Source organism: Polistes canadensis, unplaced genomic scaffold (genome assembly GCF_001313835.1).
Source record: "Polistes canadensis isolate GaletaPanama2010 unplaced genomic scaffold, ASM131383v1 scaffold_81, whole genome shotgun sequence".
Taxonomy (NCBI): Eukaryota; Metazoa; Arthropoda; class Insecta; order Hymenoptera; family Vespidae; genus Polistes; species Polistes canadensis.
This window is the reverse complement of record NW_014569628.1, coordinates 442,252-458,820: the sequence shown is the minus strand read 5'-3', so window position 1 is coordinate 458,820 and position 16,569 is coordinate 442,252. Positions and strand designations below refer to the sequence as shown.

At 26.6% G+C, this 16,569-nt stretch overlaps 3 protein-coding genes across 18 annotated transcripts in view; all 3 read right to left on the bottom strand.

Moving 5' to 3' along the window:
• Nucleotides 1–10: 10 nt before the first annotated feature.
• Nucleotides 11–5,663, bottom strand: LOC106786780 (putative elongator complex protein 1). Its single transcript, XM_014748541.1, has 12 exons — nt 5,001–5,663; nt 4,483–4,911; nt 3,898–4,398; nt 3,172–3,377; nt 2,677–3,080; nt 1,507–2,587; nt 1,227–1,420; nt 863–1,127; nt 532–668; nt 305–465; nt 182–245; nt 11–99 (listed from the first exon to the last, which is right to left on the bottom strand). Exons 1-12 carry the CDS (start codon nt 5,442–5,444, stop codon nt 32–34), a joined length of 3,954 nt encoding a protein of 1,317 aa, XP_014604027.1. The 5' UTR covers nt 5,445–5,663; the 3' UTR covers nt 11–31.
• Nucleotides 5,664–5,720: 57 nt separating this feature from the next.
• On the bottom strand, nt 5,721–6,776 carry LOC106786781 (bis(5'-nucleosyl)-tetraphosphatase [asymmetrical]). The gene is made up of 3 exons (XM_014748542.1): nt 6,709–6,776; nt 6,477–6,614; nt 5,721–6,346 (listed from the first exon to the last, which is right to left on the bottom strand). The coding sequence occupies exons 1-3, from the start codon at nt 6,719–6,721 to the stop codon at nt 6,024–6,026; spliced, it is 474 nt and encodes a 157-aa protein (XP_014604028.1). The 5' UTR covers nt 6,722–6,776; the 3' UTR covers nt 5,721–6,023.
• A 2,413-nt stretch (nt 6,777–9,189) lies between these two features.
• LOC106786758 (serine/threonine-protein kinase MARK2-like) overlaps nt 9,190–16,569 on the bottom strand; it is a 61,833-nt gene continuing 54,453 nt past the window's right edge. For 12 of the 16 annotated variants that reach the window (XM_014748502.1, XM_014748486.1, XM_014748491.1 and 9 more), the window contains 3 exons: nt 14,925–14,966; nt 12,932–13,046; nt 9,190–12,803 (listed from right to left, as the gene is read on the bottom strand). In XM_014748502.1, coding sequence (XP_014603988.1) covers nt 12,585–12,803; nt 12,932–13,046; nt 14,925–14,966 — 376 coding nt within the window. In that variant the 3' untranslated portion in view covers nt 9,190–12,584. The remainder of the gene's footprint in view (nt 12,804–12,931; nt 13,047–14,924; nt 14,967–16,569) is intronic. The other 4 variants (XM_014748494.1, XM_014748495.1, XM_014748504.1 and 1 more) reach the window with 1 other exon arrangement.

Sequence of the window (16,569 nt, the reverse complement as noted above, 5' to 3'; positions counted from 1 at the left end):
ATATTATAGGTTTATAATATTTTATTTAATATTAGTTAGAAAAAATATATAGGTTTTTTGTAGATATAGGTTCTTCTGGTGGATACATTATGCGTGATTCTATAGAATAATTAAAATAATTTTTTAAATTGATTTCCAACTAATTATTTTAAGAAGCATGGAACTGTTAATAGAAACTTACCAACTAATTTCTGCGGTACAAAGGTTTCTTGAGATTTTTTTGATACACCGTTATCAATTGAATCCTAAAAATATACAATCAATTAAATATTAATCATAAATAATATTAATATATGAAACTTACTGCTTCATAGAGCGAAAGACTTATAGGTGCTGATTTATCCCAAATTTTAGATTTACTGCTTTCTATAATAGCTAAAAAATTTTTCATACTATCTTGTAATTCTTCAGCAACTTCGTCACAATTAAAATGTAATAACATTTGCGTTAATAAATCCACTTCACCTGCATGAAAATTGTATGATTAATAGCATGTTTAATTATTGCTATGTCAGATTAATACACACAAACCTTTTTGCTTATATGTTTTGGTGATAATTTCATGTAATGCTCGCATTATTCCTAAATCTTCGAACATACTTCCTTCTTTCATACTTAAGAGCTTTCTTTCTTGCTTCCTACGATTTTTACTTGATCTGTAACTTCTCCTAAAAAAAGTTATGCAATTTGGAATATTATCGTATCGATTAAGTGATAGAAAATGATGTTTATATATATATTTATATGTATATGTATATTTGGTTGGCCATTAAGTCTATGCGGCTTTTTCTAAGTAAATAAATTACATAAACGGCATTGATTTATCGACCAATCTAATTTATACATTTTTTATTTTATTTACTTAGATGTTGTAGAAGTTCTTGATCCATGACTCGTTATAGAATTTGTAACACTACTAGTATCACTGAGAAAATCGTTAAATCCTTTATTTGACATTAAAATATTATCATTTAATGTATCGTGATAAACTTGTGTTTGTCTATTTGTCATTTCTGTTCTTACTACTGTAAGTCGATTTTTATATTTCTCCAAATCTTCTTTATTCTTAATAATTTGTGCCGTAATATAATCAACATGTTCTTGTATGCCAGGCTTAATATGTGTTTCTATGTAAAAAAATGTTATTTAAAATTAAAATGTAATATATTATTATTTAATAAAATCATTGTGTATAAAAAGTAGTTCTATTGTTAAGTGTTATATACCAATTAAATCTGAACGATTGACATCTGTTGCAATTCTTAAAGCATCCTTCCAATATTTGCCTTCGCATAGTGTTGTAATAACTTTTTCAAAGTCCTTTATATATAGTGCGGATATTTGGGCTGCTTCTAAATATCTTTTATCTTGACATAATCTTGTTTTAAGTTCCTCGTATAATGCAGATGATTCAGTAGGACTAAGTAATAATTTTTATAAAGCAGTCAATGTGAGAATATATCAGAATAAAAAGAATACAAAATTTAAGTAATTCTATATATCTACCATAAATGTAGCAAAGTTGAAACCATAATTGCTTCCTGCCAACAACCGGCTAATTTATATGTATTTAATGCATTATTATAATCATTAGCCTTGTGAAACATTATCGCTGCTTCTTTTAATTTATTTTTACTTAAAAGATAATCACCGTAAATTCGTGCAACTTCTTTATATTCTTTGCTATCTTTTTTAAATATCTTCAAACCGTTTTTATACATATTGTGGTCTCGTATGAGATTTAAACATTCATCAAACTTTTCTGTATCTTTTGATATATGATTCAAAGCCGATTCGTATCGTTTGAGATATATGTCAATAGAATATTTCATAAAATTCTCCTCGAGTATCTTTAAATTATTTAAAAATGGTATATATTCTTTAGGATCTTTTTGTGACTTTGTTGCAATGAACATTGTCAATTCAAAATCGTACATGCCTAAAGCTGTATCAAATAGAACGTTTACATCTACCAAGTATAATAAATATTTCAATGCATCTTCGGACGATATTGTGTGCGAAAATTTTTTAAACTCCAATGACTTTATTTCTTTCAACTTTTTAAGTGCACCTTCCAAACCTTGTTGATCACGATTTTTAACTAAACTAACTAATATTGGTTGTATAAAATAATCTGCATTGTGTTTTTCCTCCAAGATGCTTTTTAGCAAATTGCAAACCACTGAAACCTTATTTTCATTTTGAGCAACTGATGCGTCTTGTTTTTTGCACTTTAAATAACAATTCGAATATATTGTAGTGGTAACATCTTCATTTTGTAATTCAGTTAAAAATAAACTTAACCACTGTGGATTTGCGATATCATCAACAAATTTTTTTGCATTTTTCAAAAATAATTGTGGTTCGTAATCATATATTAAATTCAAATTAATATGTTGTTTTCTCATGAGATCAAATGCAGAAAAATATTCACACTTTTTCAAATGCTCCCCAATAATATACAGCGATAGCGGTCTAGGCTGAATACATTCCAAATTACCACGAGGCGCTTGCAATATAGTTTTGGAGTTATTTGGAAGAGCTATTACTAGAAAAGATCCTCTTTCTATTCTTCTTATATTCACATCTGTAATTTTTTTAAATTATACACATATAAAATAAAAATATATATGTATATAAAATCATAATAAATGTTCGATCATAATTAATACAAACCATTAACAGATTTTTGAAAGATACTATTTTCCCATGGTTTAGTAGTTAAATCTTGTTTAGATAATTGTTCCAATCCTTCTTCATCCAAAGTAACACAAATCAGTGTATGTTGCGAAGTTGTAAGAAGTAACAGTTTAGAATGTAGAAAGAAACTAGTAACATTGTTTGCAACTTCTTTACTATTAATTGATAAACGATTGCCATGAGATAAAGATATTATTGCATGACTTGTACCATTATGTATTAGATCAACTTTAGAAGAAAAGTTTGGTAATTTGATTCCAATGAAATCCAATTCATTATCTTTGTATTTTAAAACAGATCCTTCTGCTATCAGAAATATCTCATCTGTATTAGGAGAACATATTATGTGTTCGATTAAGGCATCCATAATGTGCGTTTGTCTAATAAACAAATGAATACATACATATAATAATTTAAGCGATTTAATATAACATTATGATAGAATATAAATGTTAAATTTTGCATACATACTTTACAGTAACTTGATTATTTTCAAGATCTAAATTTATCACACATAGAATGCTTTGATTATCTATTGAAATAGAACTTAATATAGTATTTTCCTTAAACCATGAGAAATGTTGCATTATAGGTATAACATTTTTAGTATCAAATGTTGGTACATCCCAGTTCATTTCGCATGTACTTATATTCTTATATTCAATATTATTTGAATCCTATATAATAAAAGTAATGCATATAAAAGGCTATTGAAAAAAAAATATATATTAGGTTGTCCCATAAGTTCCTTCCTTTTATTTAGATGCGACTTTAATAGACGATATTTGTTGTTTAAGATTGATTTACTGTGTTATATATGAACCGTTCTGCTCTATTACCTTCTTCCATCTCTCAGGAAGTCTACATCTGTCATCTCGTTTGTAACGTCCTTTGCAATACTATCTTTTTTAAAGCAATGAAACATAACATGCCGCAAATGCTTCTTTGGGCTATACATATTAAACGGCGTAGAAAAAGATTTTAAAAGAGACTTTGTCACCAACGAAATGTACTTTGAAAGTGCTGTAAAACGACTGAAATCGATGCCATAAATGGACAATAGATAAAGCCTGCATGTCTACAAACATAGTCGACTCGAAGTCATACATAGCGTGGCGCGGAAAGAACTTATGGGACAGTCTAATATATATGATAAAATATTATAATGATATATAATTCTTACATCATAATACTTACATTTGTACAATTAAAAAACGCCAATTTGTTATTGCTTAAAACACAAAAGAAGGTATTGGTATCTATTAAAGATTCATTACTTTTTACATTTGGTGCAAAGACTACTGCATTGACTGTTTCTGAAAGTTCTAAAGTTTGATGTGCCATTGGTGGTGGTACTATGCCAATTTTAAATCCTGTTAATAAAACTTTATTTCCATCGATAACAGCAACTACTGCTTTGTCTTGCAAACTTTGACCTTTGCTATGATTAATGGTTCGCTGAAATGAATAAGTTAAAACATTTTGTGGCGTGAGTAGAATTAATGTTTTCCCGCAGTTAGTCCTAGAGCTCCAAGTACCATATAACAGTGGGTTGTCTTTAGAAAAATAGAATGTTTGTTTTAAATACCAATGATAATTCTTTTCTGTCCATAATTGTAATATTGTAGTATTATAATTATTTTGTTTGCACCAAATAGTCAAAATGTCGGAATCTGGAGACCAAAATATTTCTTTTACCTAAATAAAATATAATATTTATTATTTGCATAATTATTGTTAGATTTACACAAGCTATTTAAATAAAAAATAATTTTGACTTACTGAAACAGTTTTTGTTTCAAATGGAAGTAAAAATTCTCTGTGTTTTAAACCGTTCTTTTCAAAAAAAGATACTACATGCTTATTAATTAATGTCTGCGTTGTAGCTATCAAATTTCCAGAAGGCTTCCAAGCTAACGGCTCTTCCATATTATCCAACAACTCGCTTGTATATTGCAAAATACCTTCCCTACTGAAAACCTTAAATTGACGAATGCCTTTCTCTTTTCCGATGAAACTAACAGCGAACATGGAACCATCACCTCTCCATGTTATTCTTGGTAATCCATCGTCAAAATTATTTTTATTTATTTCTACTGGTTTGATTATCGCTGCAGCTTTACCTATTGATCCATGAAACTGTGTTTCTTTTTTACCCCAGCCAATTGTTACAAACTGTTTATTCCCAAAATGAGATTCTTGTAAATCTACCTGTAATATATTGGACGAAACAGTTGTAATATAAGGACATAATTTTAATTATAATAATACAAATATAATATAAAAAATAATTAATATACCTCTGATATAATATCAAAACTAGATACCATAGTAATTACAGTATCTTTAGGTGTTACTAATGTAAGAATTTCATGATCAGGACTTAGTTTCATACAATCTATGCCTTCATTTATTTGCTTGACTAGTTCACATTCTAAATCGGATTCTATATTAATTGTAATTAAGTCACCATTTTCATACGCACAATACACTTGTTGAGTTATGCTAGTATATTCTAACCCAATAATTTTGTTTTTCGTTTCATTGTTAATATTTACAGAAGTTATTTCACACTCTGGATTCGAGGGTATTACATATAATTGATTTTGTAATGCAATGTATAAATCATCATTGTTTAGGTTAATTGTAGATAATATTTTTAAATATTTCAAATTATCTAAAATTTCATTTTCCAAAGCTTCCAAACTATGACAACTTTGACGCGATACTGTTAAGTTTTCCATCTTTTTATCGAAAACTAAATTTAATGTCAATCATATATAATTTTTGAAATATATATTTTCACAATCACACAGTAATATTAAAATGAAAAATATATCAATGCACCATGTGCATAATCTTGAATGTTACTGGAAATGAATACGAAGAAATGTGTGCTTTTTGTGGGAGGGCGCAACTGTCCATCTACTTCCGTTTGACATCTTTTGTATTATCGTTAAATTTGAAATAAGTAACTACTAAATGTTTAACGTGGAAGAAAAATTGTATCTTTTAGAAAATGATAATTAATAAAGTTATGATTTATTAAAATATAAGCATAACTTATATATTACAATTGTAAAATTTTCTTAATAATAGATCTAATAATATTTACCATTTAAAATAACAGTATGCATATTATAATAATAGTCTAACATAAGATGTATAAATTTATAAAGAATATTCATATCAGACTCTAGAAAATGTCAAATATATATTCAATCAGTATTGATAATAAATATGTATTTGTATATCAATTTTTTTATTGATAGAAATATGTATTTGAAAATGCTTCTTGTTACTAAAATTAGTTATTCTTCATTCTACTTCTTTTTTACGTTTTTATCTATATATTCCTTAAATTGTTTTAAAGCATTTTGCATCTCCGTATATTCAGCAAGATTGCAAGCTTCCTGAAATCTTAACCATTTATATGCTTGATGTTCGCTAGACATTCTAACAGATTGATTAGGATTTATGAGTTCTGCCAGCCAATAGATAACAGTTTTAGGAATGCCATTAACATTATATTTTAATTCTACTTTGACATCTTGAAAAATTTTTAAATCATTTTCTACAAATCCAGCTTCTTCTTCTGTTTCACGTAAGGCAGTTTCAAAATCAGTTTCTCCATCATCAACGTGACCTAATTAAACAAAATCCTGTAATTGTTCCTTTTTTTTTTCAAGAAAAATTCTTTATAATATATAATTTTATTTTTTTTAAATAATCATATTAATTTAGATATTAATAAAAACGTTGGTGTCAAAGTCGACCTTTAGGTGGAGTCCAATGATGATTTCCATAAGACGTTTGCATGAGAAGATATTCTATTGAATCTTGAATTTGACGAAATATCACAAAACCACAAGCACGTTTATACATAGACATATTAATATTAGCATAAACGATAACTGTTAAACGAAAAAATATCACTGTTTTTAACGTTAAAAGACTTACAAGTTTATAAAATTATAGTCGCATAAATGAATTTTCTAATCTACTTACAGTAGGTATACATATGACATATATGTGATCAGCTGTTTCTGTATAAAACGTGCGATTTCAGCGACAGCTATAGATAAAATAAGAACTATAAGTGTAATAAGGAAGAGTATTAAAAGTGGTGGGAAAATTAAATTTCAACAATTTCGCATTGCTTCCTAATACGTGTAAATATAGAAAAATTATTAAAAAAACATTATAAAGTAATTAGTTTTTATAGATGAAATGGATAGAAGAGATCAAGGAAAGGAATACAAATATGGTATTACTTAGGAAGTTAAAAGAAACTAATTACAATTATAGTATTTATGGTAAGCGGTCTTTAGCTGGATTTCACTTGCAATGGAATGTATAGCGAGAGATGTGCATCCTGAAGATGTCCACATCCGAATTAAATTGAAAAGATATAAGATAATCTAATCGAGAACGTTTTTTAAAGAACATCACTCTTAGTCCTAACAGAATACTAATTAAAAAGCAACACATAAAAAAAAAATATATTAAAATTATTTCCTATTCAAAGTATGTTAATAAGAGTATGTAATGCTTATACTAGTACATATATGTTTAACCAATCTGAAATATAAAGAGAGTGTATTAAAATATTAAAATAATTGTTAATTAATCAGTAGAAATGTCTATTGTTGTGTAAAAGCTCGGAATATATGATCTATGTACCATCCTCCTCGAAATTCCCCTTTAGACTGGCACGTTGTCCTCTATGAGAGTACTTTTATTAAATATTGTTTATATGATTTTCCTAACGTTGCGCATGTGTATAAAGTGAATAATCCACCTAATCAATAAAATTTAAGATTATAACGTTCTGATTTCAGCATTTTTATTATTTTTATGTAATTATTTTAATGCTCCTGCACAGAGATGACTTCCAGAGTAACATTTAGCTGTAACATAAGAAAAGTGCATTAGTGCATTAAAATAATTGTTAATTAATCGATGCTAGTATCTATATATATATATATATATATATATATTATCTATACTAGGAAAATGAATCCTTACTTACTGCTTTGATCATAGTAGATTCTTGTATTATGGGTTGATGATAGTGAATTTCTTTTTTTCGACTGTAGGTAATAGAGAATTCCCGTTTTTTAAGGCACGTAAAATAATGTTTTTAATATAGATCTTCGATGATAACATGTGCATTTTTTTTTTTAGTATCGTTAATAGTAGACTATTTGAAAGCGCGGTAACTTAAAAAAATTTATTTATCTTTTCATACCAACAGTGTGAAACAAATGTAAAGTATTAATTTCTTTTTAAAAAATATTTTTTTATATTTTAATAAATTTAACATTAATCAAATAGAGTAATGATCGTTAATCTAATATTTGGCAGCATAAAAATTGCTAGTAAAAATGCAAAAATGAATTAATAGTAAAAGTTCATACAAAACAAAAAAGAAATTAATATTAAGGTCAATGAAACGTGTTTAGATGGGTAAAGGTTGTTAAAATAATAAACGCAATTTTTTTTTTTTTATCAAAAAATGTATAACGATTTATTGAAGAGATATTCAAGCATATTTAAATTTCATGAAATGCAATTATCTACCTATCTAAGTACTCGCTAAATGTTACATGTTAAACACGCACTTTATTCTTAGGCTCTTTTGTATCTACGTTTTTCACAAATTCAAAAAAAGCTATCTCTTCTCCCTGGAACCTTTATTTCTTAAATGAAACTTTGATCGTCAAAATTAGTTAAAAATCGCGCTCGGATTCATTGCTGACGTAAACGTTATTTTCAACAGTTTTATGCGGGGTAAGAAAACAACCTAAACTGATATTGTTTAAAAGATTATATAAATAGAATTATCTGTGATAAGAAATAATTTATCTTGTATTCGAAATAAATATATAAGGATATATATAAGTATTTATAAATAGAAAAGTCGTGGGTAAAGATTATGTTGTCTTTCAGAGGAACTTTTCAATTTTTATTATGTATAATAATAATAATAATAATAATAATAATAATAATAATAATAATAATATAATAATAATAGTAATAATAATAAGAATAATAATAATATATTTTTAAAAAGAAAATTAATTTATTATAATAATCATAAAGGGTTTTTAAAAATTTTTTTATCGAACTCTATGTTCTAATACGTCAATTATTTCTCCACGTTTTAAGTTATACATACATTATGAAGATTAAAAAAGCTGAATATATGTATAGGTATATTATATCAACTCATCGATCTTACTTGTTCGTATCAAGTAGTATATTTTTTGTTTCTTTTTATTTTGTCTATATACGTAAAAAACTTTACTAATGTTAAAAGAGTTTTCTTGCATACTAAAAAAGTACATTCATTTAGAACGCAAAGTTTGATGTAATATAATTCTCATTTAAGAAAGAGAAAATTTGTTTATACAAGTAGGATAGAAAGAGCCTGAACGTATGTATGCGTGTATATATATGCTGGCATTTTTACAAAGGAAATCTTAATATTGGGAAACAATGTATGTTACCATTTTATTATAAACATTTTTGCTACAGTTTGCTAGATACCGATCACCAGAAAACACTTAGCAAAGCTTTATGTATGTACCTATCTACAGACTGACATGTTCTCGTATGTGTATATGTATGTATATGTGTATAATGTGTGTGTGTGTGTATAATATGTATTGTATATATGTACGCATGTAATATATAATTTTCTTGCCGGTGCACAAAGTTACACAGGCATTGTGTACATGTGCGCATGCGTGCAAGGTGTAATTTAAACACAGCTGCATGGACAACACAGGTTGTTTTTTTTTTGGGGAGCAGATATATTTTTTGTTTGTTTGTTACACGGCACTTACATACAAAAAATCACAATACTTTTTTCCGCTACCACGACCATTTAAAAAGAACTTTAGTGTCATCCATTCAGCTATATACAATCGTGTGTTCTTAATAATTTTCACGTTCAAATCATATCGTTTTATTTTTTATTTTTTTTTTTATTATTATTGTTGTTGTTGTTGTTGTTGCTCTTAAACTTAGATTCATTTCATGAAAGCGTTAATAATTAATTTATACATTTATTCTCGTTAAAGCAAGCGACCGGAGGGTCGCGATGTATGTATAGATTACATTATATAATCATTTTCCTAATAATATAGGGATATACCATTTAACGCTATTAAAGAGCCTTACATGTTTAACATTAATAATAATTATACTATCATAAAGGTATATTTCTATATGTTGTCAGTTTGTTATAGCGATCGCATAGATTATATTTTTGTTTTATTTTTCGACGAATTAATCGTGTGTGATCGCAATAACGTGAGAATATTGTACTCAATATATACTAATCGTTAATGTCGGAATTAACAAAGAAAGAATGAAAGAAGGAGAAAAGAACAAAAAAGAAGAAAAAAACATAAAAGAAAAGAAAAAATTCTTGATCATATCCTGAGATCTAATTCTCTAATAATGAAGTGTTTGCGATAGATGCATTTTATATTACGTCCACCATTTTACTTAACACTGTTTTTTTCATGTGTATATGTAGTATGTTCTCTGCGTGTATTTATTTAACACATCTCATATTTTATTTAATTTATATATATATTACACTGTCCTTTGTATTATTGGTTCGTAGGATAATTTTGATAAATGGAACTTGTATGATTATAAGTGTAAAGAGAGTAAGTCCCGATGCCCTTTTTTTCTGTATATTCATCGTATTTAAAGTTTTCATTCGAAGAGAGATGTTTCAATACAGAACTGCCGGCGTCGATACTTAGTTGCTATCAGTCATTTATGTATATCAATTTGTAACACTGCTTACCAAAACACAGCAGCCAATGTAGTGGTATAATATATGTATTTTATGTACGTTGAAATTACTCGTACTCTTTAAAAGTGCGAGTGTTAGAAATGTGAAAAAATCATTGCATTTGTTGTATTTACGTAAATAAATTATTAGTGTCATTGCCTATATTTCATAACATACTTCTTCTTCATTAATCTTAGGCAAATATAAAAAGTTTGATACTTGAATTTCCGAGTTTTGTATTAATAATATTCTTGGTATGAGAGGCGGTTTTTTTCTCCCATTCGATTAATTTAGTACCTTTGTTATTATATTATTTACACCAAGTCTCTAAATTCGCCTCTACATTTAGAATAACTTCTAGAATTTGACTTCATCGATCGTGAATTATTTTGTGAATAAAAGATATTAAATAGTACTATATTTAATAATAAGTAGCCAATTATAATACTTAAATTTAATATTATCATAACCATTCGTAGAAATGACAGATCTTGTTATTAATAATAATGAGGTGTCTCTAGGTATATCCCAACTTTTTTTGAGAATTGAGAGCTTGTGTATTATTCACATGAAACATGAGTTTTGTCGCTCGGTGATATTATTAAATTATGTTAATATAGCTCTCTTTTCCTTCTATCTTCGTAGTACTGCATCGAATATTATTTATATTTTATGATAAAAATAAAAATGTTGTTAATAATAGCAATTATTATGAATTAATTTGCTAATATCTAAAGTGCTGTGTAGTTTCAAACTTATATAATATAGATAAAAAAGTAAAACATCATAAAAATGTTTGAAAAGTAAAGTTTGGCTGTGCACTTGCCCAGCGTTAAAATATAGTTCAATTTATTATTTGTTTACTGTAATTGGTTATAGTGATGATAATTTCTTATTAATAGATCGCTACATACTTATTTTTCTTCTTCTCACGAGTTATTAGATTCGATAAATTATTTACAGAGATACCCCACTTATAACATTTTAAATATGAAACATAATTTAATTTAATAGTATTGTGTGAAAAAATTCTCTGGACATTGAAAGTGTACCGCATGTGTGTTCCCAAAATCCTTTTATATTTCGTCGAAAGGTTTTATAATGACCTTTTTATTTTAAACAATACCTTTTTCAGAAGGAAGAAGGCATATTTTTCATATTCTTTTTATTAGGCACATTAAAAATATATTACTGATTTTCATTCTAGAATATTAGTAGAGTTATACTAACAACATATTAAAGAAGAAAATAATATTTGACACCTACAAAGCGTATTATAATATAAAAAGTTTATAAATATATTCATATATATATATATTACTGCAGCCACACACCTGCAATATCTAGAGAAGAGCAATGCCATATTAATAATACTGTCAGAACTGAATTATGATGTACTTAAATTGAAAACTGCCAGAGAGAGAAAGAAAGAGGGGAAGGAGAGAGAGAAAGAGAGAAAGAGAGAGGAGAAAAAGAGAGAGAAAGAGAAAGAGAAAGAGAAAGAGAGAGAGAGAGAGAGAGAGAGAGAGAGAGAGAGAGAGATCACGATTAGGGTGTGGGTCAAACTGTAAGCAAAATGCTGATACTTTCACTCATTGTCAATTATGCAGATCCATTTGAGATAAACTAAAAGAAAGAAAGTTCAAAAACTAATCATGTAGAGATTTTTGTGTGTAATGCCCAGCTTTACACATAAGTTGGTTGGCTAATTGTTCAGCCTTTCTTGAAGTATTATATATGATGAGCCAACCTAGTTCCATTTGGCACTCAAGAGTATTTCAAAATGTATTAGCCATCACAAATCACAGTTCCAAGCTTTCTTTCCAAGAATCGCAACAGCATACCTCCAACACAGAGGAAATATATTGATGATCTACTCCGTAAGATGTCTTCTGCCTTTTTCTTTGGGATGGAGAAATCGTCAAACAAATATTTCTTGACTATCTGTTTCTGAATCGGAATCCCAGAAGAAACAAAAATAAAATTCCTCGCAGGCTGCCATCTGATGGTACTCTTCATGAGGGCGTTATGGGTTGGCGCGGTTTGCTAAGGCGCCCGTGGCCGATAATCATAGTTTAAGCTCGTCTGCAACTTTACTGGCAATATTTTTAAAACCAATAGAAGTGCCCGATATACGTTTAAATCTTACACCATTTAAGGAAAGTCGAGGCAGTTTGCAGACTTCTATTTCCCATTGTACTTGACTGTCAGTTGCCGCATCTCCATGAGCACATAATAATAGAAATCTTTCACGTTGTTCGTACTGACATTTATTAGCATCCAATACCTGAAATTATTCTCAGTATTAGTATTAATTGTAATTATTTATTTATATATTTTTATGTTTGACTAAATTTGTGTGCATGTAAACATTTCATTATATACTACATTATTTTAATTAATTTAATAACATACTTTTCGAATTTCCGACATTATTTCATTTGGATCTCGACTACTGGTTGTTTTCATGCTCCAAGTAAAACGTAGACTGCGTGGTTTAACTTGTTCATCATTAGTGGTTGGTGCACCGCTGTAACAAATGAATGTCTTAACTCTAATAAAAAAAAATTATTAAAATATTATGCATTTCGATAATAATTTTAAATATGTAATCATTATTATAAATTGTCAATATAAATCTTACATAGACAATACATTGAGATCTTACCATTACAAACTTTAATGATTTAGTTTTTTTTTTTTATTTTAAATTTTAGAAACGCAAATGGTTTTTTCTTATTTTTTGTGTTTTTGTTTAGAGTACGTTCAATAATTGAAACCAAAACAGTATCGATTAATAGAATTATTTTGTAACATTGAAAATGCTACAAACTGATATAATAATATATGTAGCAAACTATTATTGAATTATTAATAGAGAATGTATATAAATTCGAAAATTTGTAAATATATATTGTAGAGTAATAATACACGTGCAAGTAACATGCAGGTTCTTGCCATTGCAATTAAAAATTTAACAAGGTCTCTCAATACAGTATATGTATTTACATATTAATTTTTCAAATTAACATTAAAATATTTAATATCCCTTTGTAACAGTTTTCCAAAATATTTCCTTCATAAAGAATGTAAGAATGATAATTACTTGTGTGTGATTATTTTGTATACATTTTTTTAAATGTTCAATTCAATCTAATAAGTAATCGATTGTAACGTTATTTTTTTAATATAACAATAAATAAATGATAAAAGAGAATTGAATAAGTTAAATTCACTTGTAAATAAATATTTATGTTTAATTATTTCATTGAATTATTTGTTTTTTTTTCTCTTCTTGATTAGAGTAATCCAATAATATAATCATCTTTTTTTAATGGAAGTATTGAAAAAAACAATTGTCTTTTATCATCATTTTTTTCAAACTATGTGATACTATAGAAATATTAAAGAGATAGTCACATTTTTGTTTAAATGTATAAAAATTAAAAATGATTACATTTGGTAAAAACTGTTGTTCAAAATCGCTTATTTACTACTTCTATTTCAATAATTGCATATACATATCATTTATTAAACATTTACTTTTAAAAAAAATTGCGTCCAGTTTCAAATGCAATGTCGAATATGATAATAATAATACAACTACTGTAAATGTACATAATTTGCAAAAAGAAAATGATAAAAAAGGAAGCACTTGTTGTATAACAACATATAAGACAGTATACAATTCACAATAAATGAATTACAATTTTAACAAATACATATTTGATATAATTGTAGATATAATATGACTTTTTGTCTATTCAAAATACGAATGTATTTTCTAAAGGAATATTTTCAGATTACACTATTTGAAATAATATATTTTACGTTGAAACACAATTTATGAAATTACTTTGAGCAATTATTTACAATATTTAGTTGAAGCAAGTTGATTTAAATAATTTGTTAGTTGCGAGCATATATTATTATATATATTTTATGCGCCTAATTTTATATAAATTTGTGATAATGAACGTACTGTTGTAACATGTATTTTTCGCTCTATCAGGTTTTAATTGTTGTTATAAAAGTCATAAATTTTTAATTAACAATGACTAATTGTAGCACAATTTAAATGATTAGTATGTATCTCTTTGGCTATGTATTAAAATGCAAAAAGTAGTTTCATGATATACTATTTAACTTATATATCTTATATAAATGTATATATATATAAATATATATCATTAATTTTATCCTATTTTTTTTTCTCAGGCATAATTAAATATGAATATATATATTGCTGCCTAAAATATAAAAGAAACTTTGATTAATTAGCTTGTGTGATCTCGAAGCATTATTTAAATCATATAAGAACTCATAAATTAAAGATTGGACGCAAGTTTAGGATAACAAATGCAAAATCAGGATATGGATAGTGGTATTATGGTATGCAGCAACGTACCTCACTACTGGGTGCTTGGGGGGTACGGATGGGTCCATGGGGCTGAAATAACAAAACAAAGGCAGTTGCTAACAGACACTGAACATGATAAATCAATTAAATTTTCATACGTATAACCACCACCATTCTATTAACATTTTTCGAAGTTATTATAAGAATTATGATGTTATTATAATATTATACGAACGAAATATTTGCATTTGGAAAGGAAAAAAATGTTCACATTTACATAAGAGTGCAAACCCTCTTATTTTTTATTATATATATATATATATATAAATAATTTTTTCGAAAAATTTATATATCTTTTCCTAAACACATCATACTTCTTATGAATGTGGAAGTTAATGTTTTGACTGTTATATGTGTCAAATTTTTTGTTACTTTTTTTTTCTTTTTTAATAAATTTATAAATGTTGAGTTATAATAATCACTATGCGAAAAAAAGAAAACATTTACATAGTATAGCCATTACCCCTTAAATGAAGCAGATTTACACACAGCACTGCTAGCAGAATATACATATATACATACATATAGATGATATATATGTACATATATATATATAGATATATATATAAATATATGCAGAACAAACACAAAAGTAATGTCTTGTGTAAACTAAATATTCCTTTTGAGAGGATTTAGAAATAAATTGATACAACATTTACAAGACAGTTTAAACATATTTATTATTACGAAATTATTACTATCATTGCTTCTTATATATATATAAAATTATTAAATAATTTTTCTATCCTGCGTTTTACAAGCTATTTACTGCCCTCCATTTTACAAGATCTAAGCTAATAATTTTAAATTAATTTTCTTTTTTTTGTTTAAATAATAAAGTGATTATAATTAACCAAAAATGATAAGGATCTTCTGGACGCTTGGACGGGTGCACTGTTGGAGTGCAGCAAACAGCATGGTCCTTTACAGGTCTCTATTATCTTTCATATAAATGCCTTCACACACTGCATACTTTTCTATATGTATGTATACCTATACATATATATTTATATTTGTATATATAAATATATATATTGGAGGATCTAACAATTTAATATCTCTTTCATCACTCACTGTCATACATATTAATAATCTACTGGGTGGCCTTAGAAATAATATTTTAATTTCTCTCCTTTTTCTTTTTTTTCTTTCTTTTACAATATTCTACAATAATTTATATGTTTATATAAAAGTAAACATAATGAAAATATAAAGTTAATATTTAATCTTTAACAGTATAAAATGCTTAATAGAATGCAAGATAATAAAAATGTTTTAATGCATAAAAAAGAACTCTCTCATTACACAGTGTTGAGTGAAACAAATACAATATGAATTAAAAAAAATAATCAATGATAAACAAATGCACGATTACTCTAAATATTTTTTATTTGGCGGGCTGTAAAAGTATGTAAGATCTTGTGTTCATATAGCATTATTAATTTAGTTAAATTAATTATCAGGAATTTCAGAAAATAAAATAAAAAAAGAAAATGGTAAAGTGGTATTTTAAATTATTTCGATCTGTTTTAGATTTAAAATTAAATATAGGTAGTAGTCCAAGGCCACTCTGTAGGATTTTATATAAATAACTTTGTAATAATCATAATAATCATAATAATCATAATAATAA